Genomic DNA, 23,757 nt, shown 5'->3' with positions numbered 1-23,757 from the left:
GGTGGTGGAGTGAAAAGAACAGGGATGTAGGATTCAGAAGGCAAGGGATTCACCCTCAATTGTGTCACAAAGCTGTAGTCTACCTGCCTTTGGACAAGTCTGTTAACCTTATTACTTCTGGGTAACAATACATACATTTACCACACAGGATTATTGTGAGTACCTGAAAGTACTCTAGAAATGTTACTTGAGTTATTTGAGTATATATCATGTTATTTCCTATAAGAATGCACACTCCTTTAAAGGGGACTAGATTTAGACTCTAGGAGGGGTGGACAGTAGCTTGCCAATTATTTATAAGCCTAAAACCTTGAAGATCTAGCTCAATCATTACTTCTTCCAGGAAATTTTTGCTTTGTCCCTTTCCCTGAAGGGTTACTTCCGCTCTCCTCGATTCATAGATACGTTTACAGTTATTACATGGTGCTTGCTGTATTCTGCCTTCTAATCTTTCTTCTCTCACATTCCTTTGCTGGATCCTCCTACTCTTTTTGAACACAGAATGCTGAGACAGTCTTTGGATCTCTTCTCTTTACCAGTATGCATATCTAGTCTAACTCATCAGGTCCCATGATTTTTAAATACTCACATCCTTCATAGTTGGAATGCTCTGTGTATGTCTCAAGCTCTTCCTTTCCTCTGAGCTTCATAATCAAATATCCAACCAGTGACTCTAATCTTCACTTGCATTTCTAATAGACATTGTAAATCCAACACATCTGAAATAAACTACTGATCTTCCTCCCCACTCCCATGCCATAAAATTGGTCTTCTCTGGGGTCCTCCATCACTTTAAGTGGTGCCATTGTTCATTCAGATCCTTGACTCAAACTACTTGGAGTCATCTGTAATGTCCCATCCTCTCACTTCCAAAAGCCAATCCATCACCCTGATTTACTTATAAAACCTACCCAGAATGCAATATTCCTACCCTCCATTGTTACCTCACTAGTCTAAATGACCATCATCTTTTGCCTGGATTCCTGCATTAGCCATCAAAATGATCTCCCCATCTCCATTGCGTCTACCACAGAATAGCTATTATGACACTGGACTTAAAAAATGGAAATCAGATCATACACCCATCCTAAAAATTAGGATAAAATCCAAAATACACAGAAGGCCTCCCTGATCTCTGTTTATACCTCTAGTTGCATCTTCAACCACTTTCCTCCTCATTCACTTGACTTCACATCACACATCCTCAATGATGCTCCTGAGCATTCCACCGTTTCAGGGCCTGTGTGCTGTACTTCATTCTGCAGGTGGAAATATGGCTTGTCTCCACGTTTACTTCAAGTCATTATCCTTTATAAAATTGTGATCACTTATTTCCTTTGCCCCTTCTCCTGTCTTTTGCCTACAGAACTTGTAACCACATTGCATTAGGAATCGATTTACCTATTTATTTAATCCATGTCTCCTCTATTAGGATGTTAACTTTTGTGATAGCAAAAGAGCTTATCTATCTTATTCAGTCTTATATTCTTGAGCAATTGAAAATAGCAATACAATATTTATTGAATAAATATTCAATTAATAAATGTTTAATAAAACAGATATCATAAATAGGTTTGAATAACTGATTTCAAGTAATGAGCCAGTTTAGCATTTAGATGCATTCTGATCAAGATCATGCTCAACTGTCTCCTGACACACCAATCTTTTCTTTATACCCTAACTGAACATTCATGAATGATAGCTTACCTTTTCTGTTTCCCCTAAAAGGCACTTTCTTCAATATGTTTTCTTTGGTGGTACTGATCTATGTATTTAGTTTGCAATTTTTCAGTTCACTTTATGTAACTAACTCTGACTAATATGCCATATAACTGTTTACTGTCATTCATCTCATGACTCAGCCTGTTCCAGGAAATGCAAAGATCAAAAAATATTAATTTCTCTTTGATTGTGGCTTAATATTTTCTCATCTTCAGAGATGTACTCCCCTCTAACTTGAACAATTTCTAATGTCAGTGAAAGTCTGCCTACTCAGTGACTTCAAAGCCAAAAGTTAGTGTAATAATCTATAACAGAGCAATGTGCTTTGAGGTTCCTTTTCAAAAGTGACATTTACTACTTGACTGCCCCTTTTCCACATCATAATTCAGGACAGGACAACCAAAACCTCCAGAAAGTGAGTGGATAGATAAGGAGATATACAATTGTTGTTGATAATATAATAGCACATGACTAAGCTGTTAGTTAAATGTTCCTCAATGTTGTTAACTCAATGCCTGGATATAGAAAGTCACAGACCAGTGCTCCACTTATGCTGAATTACCTGGTGATATTACCAACCCCCAAGCAGACTTCCTACCATTGCTCTCCTCTAAAAGTTTCAAAACTGTGTAGAGGAAAATGAGGACAAGCAAATCACGTTAATTCGATGTACATAATTGGAAAGAAGACATCATTTAAGAAAAAAAAAGTTTCCTGTCATTTGGTTATGCTACAAAAAGCTAGAGAAATCTGAAATCCTGAGTTCTGTGCTGAGAATATTTTCCTTGCACAAGGAAATTTACTAGTTCCCACATCAACTTTAATTATGTGTGCATGTGTACACATGAACACATACAACTCAACCACACACATACACATACATTACACTCAATAAAACAAGGATATTTCACAGAAAATTTTTCCATAGCTCTTGGTAGACACAGAGATTGAGCTTAGGAATGGCAAGAATTTACTTTTAATATAATGTGATGTGTTGGATCTCTAAGTATCAAGGTTCTTACTCTGCTGCTGCTGCTAAGTCGCTTCAGTCGTGTCCGACTCTGTGCAACCCCAGAGACGGCAGCCCACCAGGCTCCCCCGTCCCTGGGATTCTCCAGGCAAGAACACTGGAGTGGGTTGCCATTTCCTTCTCCAATGCATGAAAGTGAAAAGTGAAAGTGAAGTTGCTCAGTCGTGTCTGACTCTTAGCGACCCCATGGACTGCAGCCTACCAGGCTCCTCCATCCATGGGAGTTTCCAGGCAAGAGTACTGGAGTGGGGTGCCATTGCCTTCTCCATTCTTACTCTGAGATTTTTCAAATAATTTTTTCTTTATTATTCTGAAATGTAACACACATATGGATAAAACATTGCAGATTCACCACATCTACTCAGTCCTTCCTGAAAACACAACCTGGGTGACGGAAAGTAAGTATTAAAAGAAAATAAGCACAGATGTATGAAGACAGGGAGAGTAAGGAAGGTATCTTTTGCAGATGAAAAATTCTGGAACTTGGAAGGTGAGGTGAAAAGTAGTAACTGACTTAGCAGAAACCTATGAACATTCATCGTGTAGAAACCCCAGAAAGGCTCAGGAAAGTGGGATATAGGCTCACAGGGGATTGAAAATGGGACATTGTGTGAAGATTGATATGTAAAATCAATCTCTAGGACCCTAGGTCCCCTCTCCCACTCTTTGCAGTCAGGTTGGTCCACTAGAGACCAGAGATTTATTTTTACGGAGAAAGTGTAACTAGAGATATATCAGATATCAAACTAGTAGAAGGCTGTGATTGAGGTGATTATGAAAAGTAGGGAAATGAAATGAAAGTCTGCATATTGAACACTGAGACTATCGTTCACCTTTCTTTCCTTTTATATCAGGAAGACATGTGCTTTCACTGTAGGACACTTGAGGATTCTTCTCCTAAGAAACTACTTATTTATAGAGAAAAGACCTCAAGATACTCACATTTGTGAGCCCCAATAAAAAGGAGAGCTTATTTTTCCATCATTTAACATTTAAATTCTATAGCTGATCAAGTTTACACACAAACTCAGAGCTTCCAATCAGCTTTTAATGTCTCATGCTCAAAACTGAATCAAGAAAAAGAGCCCTGGATCCTCAGACATTTCAGAAAGTCTCCTACATGAACTAGAAAAATAAAAACAAATCATCAAAATAATAAATACATGAATAATGAGGAGGAAATAGTAAGAATATAAGAACTGAAGGAAAACAGAAAGAAAACTCAGAAACCGTTAATATCCTTAGAAAGAGCAAGATAAAACATTGCATTCAAAACATCAGGATGCAATAAAAAAGAAACTATCAGAAAACAATGAATTTTAAGAAAATTAAGCTATAACTATCAATAAAATAATAAGTTAGGAGATTAGATATTATATAAAAATATTTCCCAAAGACAGAATAATTAATCTCCCAAAAGAGAGAACAGTAAGATTCAAATGGAAGAAAAAATATTTTTTAAAATTAGACAGGAGAATCACTAAAAGAAAGACAGGAAAAAATGAAGACAAATTATAACAAAATAATACCAGAAAATTTCTTAGATCGAAAAGATACATTTTCAGATACCAAAGCCCTGAAAGTTCAACAAAAAATTAAAAGGAAAAGCTTCATTGAGAAAATCAGATCACAAGGGGTAAAGAGATCTGAAAGGAGGAATATATATATATATCTTAAAAGGGGACTTTCCAGGTGGCACAGTTGTAAAAAATCCACCTGCCAATGCAGGAGATACTAGAGACATGGATTCGATCTCTGGGTTGGTAAGATCCCCTGGAGAAGGAAATGGCAACCCACTTCAGTATTCTTGCTTGGAAAATTTCACAGACAGAGGAGACTGGTGGGCTACAGTCCATGGGGTCACAAAGGGTCAGACTGAGCATGTGCGCACGCACATGCACACACACACACACAGTTTTAAAAGAGCAGGCATTAATTGCGATCAGATTTCTCAATAACTGGCAGAATAAATTGGAATAATGTCTTAAATGTTAAGTTAAAAATTAATGAGGGAATGTATGTTCAAATTATTAAATATGAAGATAGAATAAACATTTTCAAATATGCATGAACTTAAAATTTATGAGAATGCTTAGACTATCTCAGGAAGTTCTCAAGCTAAGTTTCAGGAAACAATATAAATAAATACCCTAACTAAGCATGAGGAACTGGAGGACCCAGAAATAGAGAATCCAACACAAGTACTAAATTAAGGGACATTCCTAAATGATACCAGATGGACACATAGGGCATAGTTTTCTTTTTTTTTTTAATATACATCAAATTCTTTAATTCTTCCAATAGGGTGTCAAATTCTCTACTTCACTACCATCTTTTGAATTAAATATCCCCTTTAAAATATTTTATCAATTTGATTCTTATAAATAGCTCACTGCTGCTTTACTTTGCATGTTTCTGTAAACTGAGTCAAAAGAGCTTTTTCTTTTATTATTTATTTTACATTTTTGCTCAAACAACTTTAAAACTGTACCTCTAGTTTAAGCCAGACCAGCAAAGAACTGCTTCTATTGAATTACACCTGGATATCATGCTAAAAACGGACGGATGTCATTAGAAAGCCAACTCACTGGTGATAGCATGTTGACTCTTAAGCTTTTTGTCGACGATCGAGTTACTATATCCTGTGGTATTCACTTAGTGAGAAGGCATTCACCTTAGTTCCGAAACAAGTGCAGTGTCATCTTACAAACACTTTTTACATTCACATTTTAATTTTTTTCATATTTTTAAAAAATAAATATAAAATTCCGTGCAAATACATTCAGTACCTTCACTGTGATAATTTTTCATTTCTTTCATCTTTAGAAAGCTATTCTTTCCTATTTTCAAACAGGGTAAATATCCATCTTTTTTTCTCTTTTCTAGTACAGTACTTCTTTAAGTATTTAATATAAAACTTATTTTGATATATAATGTAAAGAAAGAATATACTTAGATTTTTTTCCCAAAGAGCTAATTTATCCATTCATTATTTGTTTAATAAAACATCTTTTTCCAACTGACTTGAGAGTCTTCTTTTACAATATGTTATGTTGCTTGGAATACAGAGTTTCAGAATTTTCTGTTATGTTCCTTGGTTTGTCATTGATTTTTATGGTAGCAAACATTTAAAAATCATCATAATTTTGCAATTGGCTTATATAATCAATTGCGTGTGTTCTTTTTCACCTTTCTTTCTGGTTAAAAATACTACTCAGTAACTTCTTTTTTCCTATTTGGTCTTGGTTCTGAACTTTAAAATAATGCATGTTTTAGTAAAAAACTTATTGTAATTCCATAATTGCATTAAACATACAACATTATTTGAAATATCATATTTACAATAATGAGTTTTTTACTACAAGAATATACTATGTTTTGTTGTTAAGTTGCTAAGTCATAACTGACTCTTTTGCAACCCCATGGACTGCAGCCCACCAGACTCCTCTGTCCATGGTATTTCCCAGGCAAGAATACTGAGTGGATTGTCATTTCCTTCTCCAGGGGGATCGTCCCAACCCAGGGATTGAATCCATGTCTCCTGAATTGGCAGCTGGATTCTTTACCACTGAACCACCATGGAGGCCCTTCAAATATGCTTTTCCGTGCTATCCAGTTATATTGTTTCTTCCTTTCAATTCCATATGTTATCTGTTAAGGTTGAGAATTTTATGCTTTTTTTTCCCTTACTAGTGTGAATGCTAGTGTATAGGAAAGCAATTCATGCTTGTATACCTGTTGTATGGTGTAGGCACTGCTACCCTAAAAGCATAGGCTTGTGAATCAGTCAGACTTGGCCTCAAATAACAATGACCTGAGTCTATGGCACAATTTTCCTCATTTATGGAATGATTCTTTGCAAAGGCTGCTAAGCTCAGTTCCTGGTACTCACTCAGGGGCCCTTTAATAAGAGGTAGCTGCTATATATTAGTGCCACCATTGTCATTACAGTGTCCTAAACTAAGATTTGATATTTCATTTTGTATTTCTTAGGTATACAAGCAAAGCACCTACAGGTAAGTAACAATATTTTCTAAAAATTTATATCCCTTTTTTTCATGTTATGCATAATTTCCAGAAAAACATTAAGTAACAATCTGATGATAATATGTAGTTAATATTCATGAAATCAAGCCACCCTTGCATTCCTGGAACATCATTCTTTGGTTAAGATGGATTATTTTAACATAGTATTGAATTCAACTTCTTACTAATTAACGTATATTTAGATTCATAACTGAAACTGATCTAAAATCTTTATTTGGTGCTTTTTAAAAAATCAACTTTTTAGTATGCTGAGTTTCATAATGATTTTTCCATTACAAAAATACTCTGGGACTATTTCTGTAGTATTAGCAAAGAGGAAGCACCTTATAAATGCAACCATTTATTCTATACATATAATTTTGCTTAACCATCACAAAACTGCTTCTGAAATAAGCATTATTCTTATTCCTACTATGCAGATGAGAAAATTCAGGAGATAAATATTTCCCAAGGTCTCAAAATGTATTAACTCAAAAATCTATGCTTTTGAGCACTACACTGCTTAACATGACTTTCAAAAAATATTATTTTCTTATTATATTACCACACCACCATTCTTTACATCAGATCGTAATTTTGAAGATACACTCATTCAGCAGTGTTTACTGAGCACCTACTATGTGCCAGCCACCATTCTAGCAACAGAAGATATATCATTAAGTAACACAGTAAAATATCTCTGCTCTTGGGAAGTTAACATTTTACTGAGTAGTGTGTGCATGCATGCTCAGTCATGTCCAACTCTTTGTGACCCAGTGGACTGCTAGGCATCTCTATCCATGGAATTTTCCAGACAGGAATACCAGGGTGGGTTGTCATTTCCTAATTCAGGGGATCTTCCCAATACAGGGATCAAAACTGTGTCTCTTGCATCTCTTTCATTGGTGGTTGTATTCTTTAATATTGGGCCACCTGAAAAGCACTCACTGAGTAGTAGCAGATCATAAACATAATAAGCAAGTAAAACTTTTGTGGGATGTGTCTAAATGCCCTTGGTATTTTGATAGTGGCTGCACTGAATCTGCAGATTACCTTGGGTAGTATTACCTTGGGTAGCCATCTTAACAATATTAATTCTTCCAATCCATGAGCATGGTATATCCTTCCATTTTTGTGTTGTCTTCAGTTTCATTTGTGTCTTACAGTTTTCTGAGTACAGATCTTTTACCTACTTAGATTTATTCCTAGGCATTTTATAGTATATGTCCTTTTTAAATTTCACTATTTCAAATAATAATTACACTTAAATTTTTCAAACAGTTGTTTAACCTTTTAAAATTATTCAAGTGAAGCCAAAAACCCCCCCAAATCTCCAATTTAGGATAAGAAGTTTGCATACAGGAATTTTCACCAACAGCTTTAGTTATTTATCATAAATTATTCTGTGTTAAAATAATCTGGAATTTAGATCTAAGTTATTTCCTTTTAAAATTTTGCTAATATTTGTGGCTTCATTTTTCAGGATTAAGTTTTGACATAGGCATTTAATTTTAAAACTCAATTTCCAACAACTATTTAGGCCTACATATATGGTTAATATTTTTTAAGAGCTTAACATTTATGCAACACTCTTCTAATTCTTAGATTCATAATTTAATTTAATGGTTCTCATACTTTAGTGTGCATCAGAATCACCTGGAGGGCTTGTTAAAACAGACTGCTGGGTGCTACACTTCAGAATTTCTGATTTAGTAAGTCTTGGGGTTCACCCTGAAAAGTCTGTGCTTCTAATAAGTTCCCAGGTGATGCTTGCTTCTGCTCCAGAAACCATAATTTGAAAACCACTGTTGTAACTGATCACTCAGTTATTTAGTACATATATTTTCAATAATATTTTTTAAAGAATGATGTATTTTCTGAGCCCTTGAACATATGAGAATCTTTGCACACTAATATCAACTTGGATATTTGATTACCCTTTCTTCTAATATGTGCCACTCCATTTTCTTCTGCTATCTCATGTTGCTGAGACCATATCTGGGGTTAGCCTAATTCTAACCATCTACTGTTATAATTCAAAATATTTTGTAGAGTGTGCTAGGTAAGTCTCTTTACAGATTTTTCTGGTAATCAGTAAATTCCTTATAGTTAAATTATTTTTCAATTTAGGAAAAGCTTTTAAAAGTTTAAAAATATATGCCTTTCATTATGAAATAACAAATGGAAAGTACCTATTAAAGAAACTAAAATATAGAAAGTAAGCTTAGAATAGTGATTGGTGTCTTTTCTCTAATTGACTACTGCCCCACACCCATCTTGCTACCTTCAGCAAGAATTCTGTTTTCAGTTTTCTGTATGTCCATCACCTTCTCTTTCATGATTTTGACTTCTTTTTCCAGTTTGTCTACATTTGCAAGAGATTCCTAAGGTTGCCCTTCACAACACTGATGCGAATTTCCATGGTCTCTATTTTTCTCTGTCATAAAAGCAGTGTGTATTTTGTTTGTGCTATTATATTTTCACTTTTTACTATTTTTCCATTTCTCAACTATTTTCCTATCCATTCTGCATCTTCTCATCTCAGTCCAACACAAATTGCCCCTGCTTTTTCTGTCTGCTTGGTTGGGCAAATCCCCTTTTCAGGACTAAGGGTATGTGCATCATTGATGTTCATATTTCAAAGGTAAATTGGTAGGCTCTAGCAGACCATGGGAGTCTGTGAGACTTAAGTAGAAACGTTTTATCTTTTCTTCCTTGCCTTGATCTCTGACACTCTTTACAGATGGAATATATGTAAAACTACATAATTCCCAGTGAACAGATACTAAGAATCTTGGTGTTTCTAATTCTACTTGAAGATCTTAGCTTATGAGGATTAGAGCTCTTAAACATTAGGCATTGCCTCCAGCTACTCCTTGCCACCCCTCAGAGAGAGAGATGAAGTTTTCATTCATTCTAGAATGCATCTTATGGCACTGACACAACAGCAATTCTGCTTGCCTTAAAGTAGGTATAAAAGTGCTAAGTACTTCTTGGCTCTGTTTTTATCCACCCCTGGTTTAGAAAAATCTCAAAAAAATTATCAAAAATATTCTCATAAAAACAGCTATTTTGATACATCCAATCATATGCATATTCTCAGAAATACCTGGTCAGGAGTCCTGTAGGAGTGACAAAGAAGAGTCACTAAAGATGTATCCCATTCCCCAGATTTAATACTTATATGTAAAGCTCAACAAACAGAAAATTAGCAAAAATTGTTTGACATGTGTGACATCTGGCTAAAAGTTAACTCAATGTTATGTTGTGCCTTTGAATTTTTGTCAGTCTTTATTTTTTCATACCTGTTTCAGTGAGAATTTTGGAGAATCCATCTGCGGGTCTACTCATTTAAAATCTAAATTATTATTAGAAATATCAATGTCTAAACTGAAACATCAAAGATATATTGGTTCACTTCATTTTCCTTAAAACAAACATCTCAAATTTTTATACGAATTATGATAACTTGTCACGGTGACAGTCCCCACATTAAAATCCCCTCCCAACCCTGCCAAATGGGGACTGAAGATCACAGTGCTGAATCTCCTAAGATTCTTGTTGAGAAAAGTAAGTATTCCTGGCCTCACCTCAGATCTACTAAATGAGATGCTCTCTGCACCCAGGAAATGGCAGCTAACAAACCCCTTAGGTGACAACTATTGCACTACACTCCTTGGTGATCCCTGTTATAAACCTACATAAAAATGGTAAAACTAAACAAAAATCTTTTGGAAATGATTCAGTATAATGGACAAGGAATAAACATGCAGTACACACACAAACACACACACTATTTATACAAAAAAGTTATCATACCCTCATCAAGTATAAACTTGCTATTAAAACAAAGATTTAGGAAGCTAGAAAGGCTAAGGCAAAAAGATAGTTCAACTACACAAACTACTATTGTTAGCCCAATTCATTTCTATTATGTTTTATTTCACACTATTTAAGACAGAAATTTATAATTCCATTTTAACATTGGACTAAACACTAAAGTAAAAGACCAAATGTTTGGAACTAGTGAATAAAAACCCAGCACAGAAATAATTTGATCCATTAAACCTTTGGCATCTGCCTTGAAAAGTACATATGTTTCTTTGTGTTATTTCTCAGTATATTAATATGAGAAATGCATGAAGCACAGAGGTTAATAGGAATACTGAAAGGTTTACTAGACCACTTACAGTATAATTGTGACCTGTCATTACTGTGGATTTTTTTAAAACAGTGATTAATCTTAGTGGTATATTTATAGGTGAGTTTCAGCCTAATTTTTTTTTATTGTTAAAGAAATACAAAAGTGGTTCTCTGTGTATTTTCAGCATATAATATGTTAAGAACATTACAAAAGCATAATAATGTAAATTAATACAGGATTAACTGGACTAGGAAATCTGCTATAACACAGCACAATTTATGGTTAAATTCATAATATCAAGAGTAGGACAACATAAATCCCAATATACCTAGGTATCAACTGTGTGACATTACAGAATCTACTTGGCTTTTCTGCACCTCAGTTTCCTTTTTAGTAAAACAAGTCACTACCTGTGACCACTTGAGCAAGCTGTAGTGATTAAATGATATCACATACAAAAAGCTTTTAGTATCTGGTGCATAGCAAGATGGCCTACAGTCTATTAGAATTTCTTAGGTACCAAAAGCTCACCAGCAAGTCAAGATGGATGGTAAAGATTAAGAGGCAGTCTGATTCCAAAACTTTCTGCATTATACACTGCTGAAAATTAGGAATCAAAAGGTGTTTCTTAAAAAAAAAAAAGTGTTTCTTGCAGGTCTAAAGGGAAATGTGTTAGTCACTCAGTCGTGTCCTACTCTTTGTGACCCCATAGACTGTAGCCCACCAGTCTCCTCTGTCCATGGAATTTCCCAGGCAAGAATACTGGAGTGGACTGCCATTTCCTTCTCCAGGGGATCTTCCTGACCAGGGATCAAACTCGCATCTCCTACATTGCAGGCAGATTCTTTAGCAGGTCTAAAAGCTGCCCCTAACTTTCCTATGTTTGGGTGGAGATGACAAAGAAACAGCAAATGCCTCTGCTTTTAAGAAGTTTATAATCCAATTAGGTCAATCATTAAAGAGCTGTGTTAAATGAACAAAGATGTTCAAGACATATTCCTCGGGACTCTTGATTTATGTCTATATACTTCTTTAAAATTAATGAACACTGATTAAAACTTCTCATATCATATCATGCCCAATGTATACTAAGAATGCCTCACCTTCTTATTTTAATTATGTTTATCTTCTTTTGTTTTAAACCAGGGAAAGTGAAAAATAATGTAGTTTACTTTTTCCCTTTCAGAAAGGGCTTAGCATTGATTTTTTGGCCCAATTTCTTCCCCACCTCATCATTTTCAAAATGTCCCTTTCTTTCTCCCCATTTAATGAAAAACAAACATCTCTGAATTACTTAATAGTGCTTTTTGCAAGCTCAGTTGAAATTATGGAGGAGATGGTATTGCTCTTGTAGAAAAAGATGGATCTGTCCAAAATGAAGGTGAGACAGTTGTAGGAATACATGGTCATTTGTAACTGACTGAAGGTTACAAAGAAGGAATTAGGAAGGACACCTAAAGTTTGTTCTCAGCATCATAGCTGGATGAAGCCCTCATATAGTTTATCTAAGTCAGTAACAAATAAGGTTATTTGTAGCTATATTGATGACAGTTTCATTTCAAGCAAATGCTGTGTGATTACACTTTAAAAAAATGCCTGAATGCTTCCTGTCTTTTTTGGTGTTGTTGTTCAATTCAAGATTTTTTCCTAATTCACCTATTTGACTCACTTTTCCAGTATGGAGATGAAGTGATACAGATAATAAGGGAGACGGGTTTGACAAAGTTCACAGGCTTTCAAATCCAGATAGAATAAATTTTAGATTACTAAATGACATTTGTACCTTATTAGAATTTAATAAGTATACCATATTTATACCATTCAGATTTATTGTGGCAGATTTTGGATGAAAACATTGATAAAAATGCCTAGCAGTTCATCTTTGGAGACAGATCTTAGTTTGAATCTGACACGTCCTGGCTATGTAAACTTTGGCAAGTCACTTAACTATCTGGAGTTTGAGCTTCTAAGACTGTAAAATGGGCCTAGTAATAACCACCTCATAGGGTTATTTAAATAAGAATGCACTTAGAAGTGTTTAATACAGTGTTGGGTGCATAAAGATCATATTATTAAAAAGCCTTGATATTCCACAGAGCTGTTACTAATTTTTTGAATTGCCAGGGTTGAGGAGTGCAGAAATACTGATCAAAATGCTAGATCAAAGTGCTGGACTTTTGGTAAAAGCACAGCAAAGGAAATTAAGCCGGCCAGACCAGATTCCTTTGCCTCCTCTATTTCAGCCTTAACCCTTCCCGTACCATCACTCCTGTATCATCTTGGCAGTCTGCACCTTTAATGCATCAGATACTGCCTACGCCTCCTCAAGGGGTTCACCATGTCCTATACTTAGGGACCTCTTGGAACTTATCAGGTATTCACATGATACACAATTGTCTGGATTGCACACCAGGACACTCCTTCACCCAAGAAGGCTGCAGGTAGCTTCCAAGGTTGATGAGCATTATGGCAAACAGGCTATAAATATGACTGGGAGACTCTCAGTGCACAGTGTAATCCTAACAACAGCAGAGATCCTGTGCACTGGAAAAGATTATCTCCACAGCATTGGTGTCCCCTCCCTTTCACTGATAAGAGGATACCATTGTATGGGGGTGACAGGAAAGAACTAAACGAAGAGAGAACAGGAGGCTACCAATACTGTTGTCTTCTATATTTTAAGAGTCTGAGAAAATAACTAGGTTCATTGATATTTAAGAGCCTGTCCTGGGAGAAAACTGTTATTATTCAGTATGTTAGTATCTATACAAAGTCTAAAAGGAAAACATAGTATTTCACAATCGTTAGCTTAATTTTACCCTTGTCTGCCTCTGACACCTGTTTCCTCTTGAAAGGATTACTAATATCCATAAATGTTCTTTAGTGGCACTCAGAATGGATTCTCTGCATAAACAGTGGTTTGCATTCAACATTTAATCTGGAATGGGGTGATATTTTTTCTATAGTGAAACCTCAAATACTGTGTTCCACAAGTTTTCTAGGAATTATTTCTGACCCTATTAACTACAATTTGTTTCAGATACTTAACTGTGGGTAGAGATACTGAATTTATTTATAGGATACTATGAGTCTCTAATTTTATCATGGATAAAGACTTTTAGGTTATTTTAGAAATAAGTTATTCAAACCAAATGCTCAGTGACACTAGCTGTATGTCATCTACTGTTCAATGCATATTCTCTAGCCCAGGATTCACGTATCAGAAATTCAAGAGGAAGCCTCCAGTAATCTGTATTCTAATATGTCCTCCAGGTGGTGGTACACATTGAAGTTTGAGAACCACCAATCTCCTGGAGTCTTACCTCACCAACAGGACTCCATAAGTAAAACTTGGCTACAGTTTAGAAGCTAAATAGAAATATTTCTTTTATCGCCATACATGAATCCTGGTACATAAAAGAATCATGCATACAAATCTTAAGTCCAACAATTAAGAGTTAATCTACATATTTTCTATTATGTGATCAGGTATTTGCTTCTAGAGGCTTTCAAGATCTTTTACTGAGAACCATTTTGATAGTTCTCTAGATGAAAGGGATAAATGCATTAGCTGTATAGTCAGAGTTTACTGGAGAGTTCGGACCAATGCTTATGGATTTCAGCCAACGCATGGATAAAGATGGCGAAGAATCTCTTTCTAGTCATGCCCTCCTTTCCTAATTTCCCTTTTCACTGTTTGGTCTTCCACTTTTCCTTAGGGAGCCGGGTGATTGATAGCCTAATCCAATGACTGTATTACAGCTGCCTCAACTAGGACTCTTTTCCTTATCATTAGCAGTTAGCCTATGGTTAAATTCACAGCTCACTGCTTGGTACAGCCCCTGAGATTTAAGGGTCTGGCCTTTAGAAAATATTTAACATAAAACTGAAATCTTGACATACTGAGAACTCAGTTCTATGCAAGGCTTCTTTAATTAATCCAATGTACTGTACCATTGTTCTGTATGAGACTGTGACATGGTGAACTGTTTCTGAAGCTTACAGAGATGTGTAGCTCTAAATTAAATAGTCACTGACGTGTACCTACACCGATTTTTTAGTACAGTAGGTATGCATGAATCTGTGAATATTTAAATTCAAGCTCAAACAGTGACACAATACTCTCTAGTTTTACTTTCATAATAGAACATTTTTGATTAATTTCAAGCTTGAAATCATTATGAAAACACACACAGAGGAAAGAAATTTAATAATTCATTACCACCACTGCAAAGGTAAGTCTTCTTAATATGCTTGTCAGGGTCCTTTAGTTTATAAAGTCTATCAAATATTTTCTTAGGAGCTGGTAACAGACATTATTTTCCTAATTTTGAACAAAGAAAACATATATAATAACCAGATACCCAAAATTTGTTGGCTGTTAAACAGTATTCGTTTTTATCATTTCTCTGCAGTTATTTTAAAATACCTAAGGAAATAACGTAGACCTTGATCTATGCTTTAAACCTCTGCCCTCGCTCCAGTCCGTCAATGAGCTGTAAGCATCTATGAATATGGCAGCTGAGTCCCAGATGAAAAATTATGCATCTCATAAACTGCTATTCTGCTGAAATGTCAAGCTAAGGCAAGGCTGTACCTCAAACTCAGCACTTGGCATTTTCCTTCTGTCTGCTTTGTTGCCATGAAGCAAACATGAACAGTGAGGATTTGTGTAGGGCAGGTAGCAGGCGAGCTCACTGTCAAAAATCTATTATTAGGGCTCTGATCTCCTGCATAGACCAACGACAGCCAAACAGTGAGAAACTCTGGCTTCAGAAAAAGCAATATAATGCAAAAGGGGATTCTTTGTCAATCTGTACATGAACATATTCAAATAAGCATGATTTAAATGAGAAGAGTTCTAATGGTGAGCTTCTCTTGACTAAACTGATAATTTATAATGAAAATTATAATTCAGCATCTTTATTTGATATGCCTACTTTTGACTATCCTGCAAATATAGTGCATATATTTTTATAACAAGAATTTGATCAAACTTGTGATAGCCTAAGAATGTTTTTAAATATGTGAATAACAGACTAGACTATTTTGCATTATGTTGGTACATACTAAAAAAAGAAAAGAAATAAATGAGTATAAAGTGAAAGGTTCTTCTTTTAATTATTCTTTTTGGCATGATTTATCACTACTTTTTTATCCATTTAAATATTAGTTTTATCAGGCTATTTTAGACATTTCAGCATTAAAAGCTAAGCTCTTATTGATAAAGATGGTTACAATAGAGAGCTGAGATTTTATGACATAGTAGGCGTGTTTTTCTGAAAGGATTTTATGCATCAGTAATCATGCGATTGACACAAAAAAAATCCAGCCCATTAAAAACTACTTCTTATAAAAAAATACCAGTACTGTATTTTATGATATAATCGTAATGTATAGTGTAAGAACTTCAAGCAATCTTACCAAAATTTTCAGTTGTTTGCACCTATAAAAATAGTTATTCAAAGGAAACTGAAACTGAAACTCGGGAGTGTCCAATCTAGAGTAAGGTTTGTTGTCTTTCCCATTTTACGATAGTCACTAATAAATACAACAAAATAAGTTTAACTTTATGATTAGAGCAGGTTACACTGGATTGTATTTATGTATTGCCTGGTAGTAGTGCATACTGCTAGGTCATTGCACATTCCCAACAATCTTTCAGTAACTATTTTAAAGACAAACATAAAATATGCAGTGTGGAGTCAATGCTTAAGATTCCTTTTAAGCTACTACATTGATCCCAGCAAGTTTTCTGAACTATACACTTTGTACTCATTTCTAGAACTACATTGGCACTGAGTTACAAGTTGATGGCACATTTCTAACTTGTACCTTCTTTTATTGGTAATTCCCATGCCATGTTGATTTTACAAACAACAACACACACACACACTTTTAGTCTTGTAAATATAAGAGTTCAGTGTCCAATAGCCCACACTGCAAGATTTCAAATCACACATCATTTATTTGTAGAGTGTGAGAGTATTTATGGAGTACACCATTATCATTTGCCAAGCAATACAAAATTATTTAACCTCTGTAATAACCCTGCATGTGACTAGTAAAATCTAGGTTCCTGGAAAGAAATCAAATCTTGAAAGCCATCTTTGATGAATTATTCAGAAATCAGTATAAAGATTAAAAGTATTAGTAGTGAATAATAATAGTGTTCTATTGTTTTAACTGAGTAACTTGATACAGATTCAATAATTTCAAACATCTAAAATTTGAAATTGAAAACAAGAATTTCTCTTTTTTGACAAATAAAACAAAGTTAGCAAACAAATAAAAGTACAGGTTAATTTTTCAGCCTATAGAAAGTAAATTATATTGAGCATTCTGCAGATAACTTTCATAACTTTTCCCTATATGTGGGCATGTATGTGTATGTGTTTACACGTGAAAGAAACGAAACATGTACTGGGCAAAAGAATAACAATAAACCTAAGGAATATGCCCAGTCCCCACTGATATAAAGGACCTTTTAAAACACAATAAGGAACAATAAAAAACTCCTTCAAATGAGTTTACCCCATTCCGTGATTACTATTTCTCCTGATGCAGTTACAAATGAATAAAGGTTATCCTCATGAAGTCAGTTGTAAGACAGACATAACTTTAGTTATGCCATACAGGACTCATTTTTAACCATCTCTAAAAGAATCTTATCCACAGAGATGATTTCATGTGAAAACGTCATACCACAGATGTGTAACACCATTTATATAGGTGATAGTAATCACTGAGTTAGGAGTGGGCTTAAGGTATCCTTATTATTTGGGGACAAGATCAAGAAAAAGGTCAAAGTTTGAAACTAAATCAAGAAAAAAAAATAACCAAACTAAAACTAGGAAAAATAATGAATAATTCACTTGAGGACAGAGCTAATAAACAATAATCCTGAAGAGATTAGTGTTTCTTCTGACCAAATAGAAGCAAAGATTTTTCTACCCTCCCTTCGAAAAAAGGAAAATCCAGTAATTTACTCAACTCTGTAGTGATACATAAAGTAATTGAGGTTTGAGTTTTTTAAAATGTTTCACATGGATTCTAGAATAAAGAAAATTGGGTGGTAACAACTTATAGTATAAGGTCTCTACTGGTCAAACAAAGGTAGAGAATATTGATCCTTTAGAGTCAATGATTTGGACAGAAGTACTTGTATGGTGGAAAGCTTAATTAGTACCCCTAGTTTCATGAAAATATTCCTTATGAATATTGAACAAGATTTCTTTTGATACTATTCTCATTATGAAATCACCATTAATAGACTCATATTGTTTCATGAATCTTGCCAGGTATTTCTCCTACAAATAAAATTTAGGTTTATAAATCATTTTTACTATGGATTGGTTCATATGTTTGACCATCTTCCCTACGCCAATTACCTACAGATGACTTGGCAAATGCAGTTTCTAAAATAACAAAGCTGAGGACGACATCTTGGGATGAAGTCCTTACTCTCCCTCTTGATATAAATTTTAAACTTCAACAGGTAGAAGTTACCTCACTTAATGACTTCTATAGGCAAAATAACATTTCTATTTAACAAAGAAACCTCCCTCTAAAACAGCAGCTTTCCAAAATTTTTGAATTAACCACAGTAAAAAAAATTCATTTTACATCATGACTTGGTACTGAAATATACCTATGTGTGCATCACATGAATAACTAAAAAAGATGTTTAACCACTGCTTATCCCACCCATGAGCAAAGCAGTCACACATTTTTCCCATCCAAATTCATTTAAAAAAATGATTACAGTTCATTAAGCTTGATTCCATAATATAGTCATAAGTTGGGAACCAAAGTTTGAGAAACATTGCTTTAGAATACTCCAGAATCCAGACTAATCATATTTAAAATAATGAAACTGACATTCCTTAGCTGAGGTTCTATTTCTGAAGCTAGCCCCTTATTAGCTAATGTGTTTTAAACGAAGGACATTACTGAAATGTGAACATTGTCCTATAGCATGTGCACTACTCCAAGTTCCTCAGCATTTCCCTGTTGAAACAAAACCAAAACCTCCATTTCAAATAACAGAAATCTTATTTTGAGGAAAAACAAAAACAAAAAACAAAAACCGATAAAGAGCTAGAAAGTATTGAAAGAGAAAATATCCTTTCCCGGCAATAAAAAAGTATGTTTTGTATTTCAGGTGGCTATCCAAAACTGAACTCTTTTCAGCTTTCACTTAAACAAATAAAAAAAACCTATGATTCCAGTAGTTTTTCTAAAAGTAGATATTCCAGTGTTCTGAGACAAGACTTGAGTAGGAGCACTGGAAATGAGCTGTGGGATTTTTTTTTTTTAATTTTGTAAAAATGCCTGACATATTTTATGTGGTTTTCTATACTGAAACAGGGTAAATGATAAAACTAGGAATGGTATTTAGCCATTTTGATATTTTCATCATTCCTAAACTTTGAAACCATCATTACTTAACACATTTTGCTAGGCTAGGTTTCGCTATAACTCATTCTGAAGGTACTTTGTTATAGAACTGACTTCTATCCTAAAATATATTATCATTCCCGGTTTAAACTGTTTTTCAGATTATATTACCTTTAAATTAAAGTAAACATTGCCTTAAAGGAGAATAAACTATTAAGTCTGTCAATATGGAGAAAGTCTATTTTCAAAACAAATTGTTGAATGTGAAAGGACTGAATATAGACCCTATTAGAAATGAGGTACAAAACCTTAAAAATGTTAAGGACATTTTGTTGTTTAAAATTAAAGTTCCACACAGGCTTGGCTGAGTTTATAGCCCAAGTGAATATTTATCCATGAATTTATAAATCTCAGAAAGAGAGTTTTATGGAAATGGTAACAGGCCCTGAGGTATAGCTGAACGTGTTTGCAGGTACCACTATAATTCCTGGTGTATGTATGCTTAAAAGACTGCAACACAAAAGACTTTTCCTAATGCTGTAATTCCATCATTTTATTAGACTGAGTTATACTATGGGAGAATATTCAGAAACTGCAGCTCGAATGAGAAAACGTGAATGGTGTTACTTATATAAAATACTACTGCAATAGTTCTTTCATTAATTTTTAATGTTCAGTACCCTCTGTGACCTCCTTTATTCTCCTGCTGTCAACATGGCAGACTGGAAAAACTGAAATGGGCTGACAGAAAACACAGCGCACGTTACAGCCCAACTCTGGAATCTTGCAACTCTCTTTCTGAGACACAGGCTAACTCGCTCCACATTATTCTGCGTTACAATAATATTTAAGGCCCTGTTTGATAGCTCTTGATAAAAGGGAGTTCTGTCTGGACCCTGAACAGGTGCTCCTCATCAGCCTTCCTCTTTCTGACATTGTGGGAATGGCATTCAATTAAAAGCAGAACATACTCTTAAAAAAAAAAAATCATGGCTTATAGCCACACTTCATGCTCTCAAAACATAATACCTCAGCATGGAGAGAGCTTTATTTGTGTCTATGCAGCCTCTTCCAAAAGCACATTTTGGTCTGATTCAGCAATGCTTTTCTTGAACAGTGGGACACTGCTATGTTATGTATATTTACCACTGTCTCTATCACCAAGGAGACTAATCCCCATACCAGTACAGTCAAGAACCTCACAGCACCGTCTTTGCATGACCAAGCTCATGTTGTCACAGCAACAGACTGCACAGAGCAAAGACACTGAACGGGACTTTGGGATTAAAACTTCTCTTTCTGTTTCAAATGCAAGTGTTTTATGATGAGAAAATGTGCGCGAAGGTATGAGGTCTGCAAATACCTTGTCAGCTGAAGCTACACATGGAATGTTTTAATGGTTTATTTCACAGTTGTGAAAGTAAGATTTTTGAAGAATGAAGATTTCAAACGTCTAGGAACAGTGGAAACTAACCCAGACTATGGGAAAAGGTATTAAAATCACTGTGCATATTCTTCTTATAAGGCCTTGGTATTAGCTTTTACTAATTAGTAATGAGACAATTGTGACAATGAGAAATCCTGAGTAATGCACAGACCACAAGAGAATAGAATGTGTATGAAGCCCTCTCTTGGTATTCTCTCTTCTTGTGCCATCAGTCACTTGATGGATCTGTTCCATTTGTCATAACTATTAGGAATTTTGACAAGCAGTGAGTTATAAAAATTTGGAATCAAGAAAGACACAGTATTCTTGCTGGCAACATGATCTCCTGAGTTTTCACCAATCCTCAAGGAAGCAGAAATGCAAGGAGAGGGTAACACCTACCGGACACTCCTCCGTATGTAGTCCGCTTCCCAGTGCCCACTGCTGGCCAGGGTGTGCCATCAGCTTTTAACCCCATGAGACCTGAGACAGTGTTGGTGGCTGTAACACCATCTGCCCCACCTATGAAAAACACAGCATTCATCTGCAGCTCTTAAAGGGACAATCGTTAAAACCCATTCAAACCCACACAATCCAGGAAAATGCACACACTACTTTCTCTGGACAGCATTTCCTCTCCTCAAATGTATTCACTAATTTCATTCCTACAATTATGCTTAAAATGCTAGACATAAGAATTTTTAATTATCACCACTTTATTTTTCCAATTATTGTACAGATTTGTGTTTTGTACTCAGTATTATTTTCCAGGTAATTTACAATATCTTTACAAATCAGGATGCAATTTCCATTGGATAGCATGCAAGCATATATGATTTGTAAAACCATGGACTGATTGTACGATTGATATATTCAAGATATTTATTGAGCATATGTTTAAGGCAGTGTACTAGCTTCCATCAAATACAAAGGGAACTCATAAGAAATTTCACCTGTGGAAGCAGCTATCTTTTTAAAAAATTTCATTAAAAGTTCAAGTGCTGTTGCTGAACTGTTACCTTATGAGGTCACTTATTTTGCAGTGGTCTGCTGTGACTGTGGCTTTGTTTCCTAATTCTTTGTGTGTAAAGCAGGTGCTTATTAGGAAATATGATAGATATACTTGTATTCCTGGGCCAAAGTTTGAAGTCCACTCACTAGGTTGAGTATACGTATGGATCTACTACATTTGTGAGATCAAGTGCTCGATTTAATAACTTCCTTAAAGTTTAAATAGAGGTGTACACATAAAGTGGTAGATGAGATACATTTTATTATGGCTACGAAATTTAGGCTTAGAATACATAAGGAGGCAACTGACGTGAGTTGGGTTCTTACCTTCCTTTGCAGCTCTGGCTATGTTTACAATATCAGTGACATTTGGGGTCAACTTGGCAAAAAAAGGAATCCGAACAGCTTGCCTAACCCAGCGACAGATGTTCCGCACCAGCTCTGGATCCTGTTCAAATAGGTCAGTTAAATATAGAAAATAATTAAAGAATTGTGATCAAAATGTGTACTGGAACAACAGCAAAGCTGGAGACGTGCAAGACAAATCCAACCTGACAATGAGCTACATGATAAATTTCTCAAATTCTTCCTCAGTATTACACCTAGGCTCATTAGGGAACGAAGGTTAACACACTTCAAGTGAACTGCAAATTCATCACATAAAGGTTAAATTTCTCAAGGGAGCCTTTGGAAAATAAAATTACAAAGAACCAAACAGAAGGTGTTTCCCACTTGCAGTTAAATAATATCAGAAATAAAGCATAGACTTCTGGGGAGGTAAGTTTGAGAAACATCACAGAATTTCTAACGACCTCATTGGTTTAAGCCTATAAAAATATTTGAATAGTTGACTCCCAGGTGAATGATATGAAATCTGAAGCTTATTGTTTTCATTATTAAAACACTTAGTTTTGTTGAAGTATATTCAAAAGAAAATATGTGACTTCCTAGTCAATCTAATTATGATATATAGTATATGCTAATATGAGATAATTCAGCCTTAGGTTATACACAAGCTGATCAGTAACTTTAGCTTACTTTTGTAAATATTACTAAGATCTGTGCAGTACTTTTCAACATTCATCTACTTGAAATAACTGATCAAAATGACAAAAATGAAACAAAATATCAAATGCTCATTTTTAAAAGCAAGGCATAGACATTTTCCTGAGCTTGTTTCTTCAGGCTTCTAGTTTCTCATGGGACAAGTATCATTCAGAGGGCAATCACCTCCCTTTCCATTGAAAATAACTTAGCAGTAGCAATGTTCTTTGATTTCAACACATACAATAGTCCTTTTTTTCATTACTTTTAGTGCAAAATTTATTCTGACAGGTAATGATAATGTGCTTTGATAAATTACATTAAAATATGCAATAGCAATTCATTATTGAACTTGGTAATATTATCCTAGGAAGTTAAAATGCTTTATTTTTTTTTTAATTAAGGATCCACCCAGAAAAATACAGACATATATTTAAACCATGGAACACGAGGTAAGTATTTCATTTGTAATTAATATTTTTATATGTAAGAAAGTTGCTCTTTGCATTTTAACCTTTCAAATTCTTTTAAGATGAGACTTCTAATGTTTTAACCTTTAGAAAGAACCTTTTCACTTAGGTTTAATGTATCTTGATCAGTCATCCTGTATTACTCTAAAAGCTATGTATGTGCTAAGACACTGCAATGAGGTAATTTCTGTTGATTGTTATTGTCTCTATTCAACAAACTAATAATTTTAACAAGAAATCTTTGACTTGGCTTGTTCTCTTTTCAGAACAGTAATTTCTTCATTAAACATAAATATTAAAAAAGCACTATATAGAATGCTCTACAGGGCATACTGTGCATTATGAATAGTAAAATCTAGAGACTTAACCATACAAATTCTAACTCATGAAAATGGAGATCTGCCCCTGCCCATGCAATGTTCATGAAATATTTATAACCACTGCATTGGTATTATGAAGGCAGTTGCATCTTTGTGACTTTCAT

The 23,757-nt window shown here is 34.7% G+C and overlaps 1 protein-coding gene across 4 annotated transcripts in view; it reads right to left on the bottom strand.

Annotated features, from left to right (window-relative positions):
• DPYD (dihydropyrimidine dehydrogenase) overlaps positions 1 to 23,757 on the bottom strand; it is a 913,720-nt gene that overhangs the window by 212,898 nt on the left and 677,065 nt on the right. For all 4 annotated transcript variants that reach the window (XR_014054766.1, XR_014054765.1, XM_081493632.1 and 1 more), the window contains exons 17-18: positions 22,087 to 22,207; positions 21,151 to 21,270 (exon numbers count right to left, since the gene is read on the bottom strand). Coding sequence is in view for 2 of the 4 variants with exons in the window: in XM_081493632.1 (XP_081349758.1) it covers positions 21,151 to 21,270; positions 22,087 to 22,207 (241 nt within the window). In the remaining 2 variants the exon portion in view is untranslated. The remainder of the gene's footprint in view (positions 1 to 21,150; positions 21,271 to 22,086; positions 22,208 to 23,757) is intronic.

The sequence above is a fragment of the Giraffa tippelskirchi genome, chromosome 5, assembly GCF_054371585.1.
Source record: "Giraffa tippelskirchi isolate mGirTip1 chromosome 5, T2T-mGirTip1v1.2.pri, whole genome shotgun sequence".
Taxonomy (NCBI): domain Eukaryota; kingdom Metazoa; phylum Chordata; class Mammalia; order Artiodactyla; family Giraffidae; genus Giraffa; species Giraffa tippelskirchi.
This window is presented reverse-complemented; position numbering and strand designations above follow the sequence as displayed.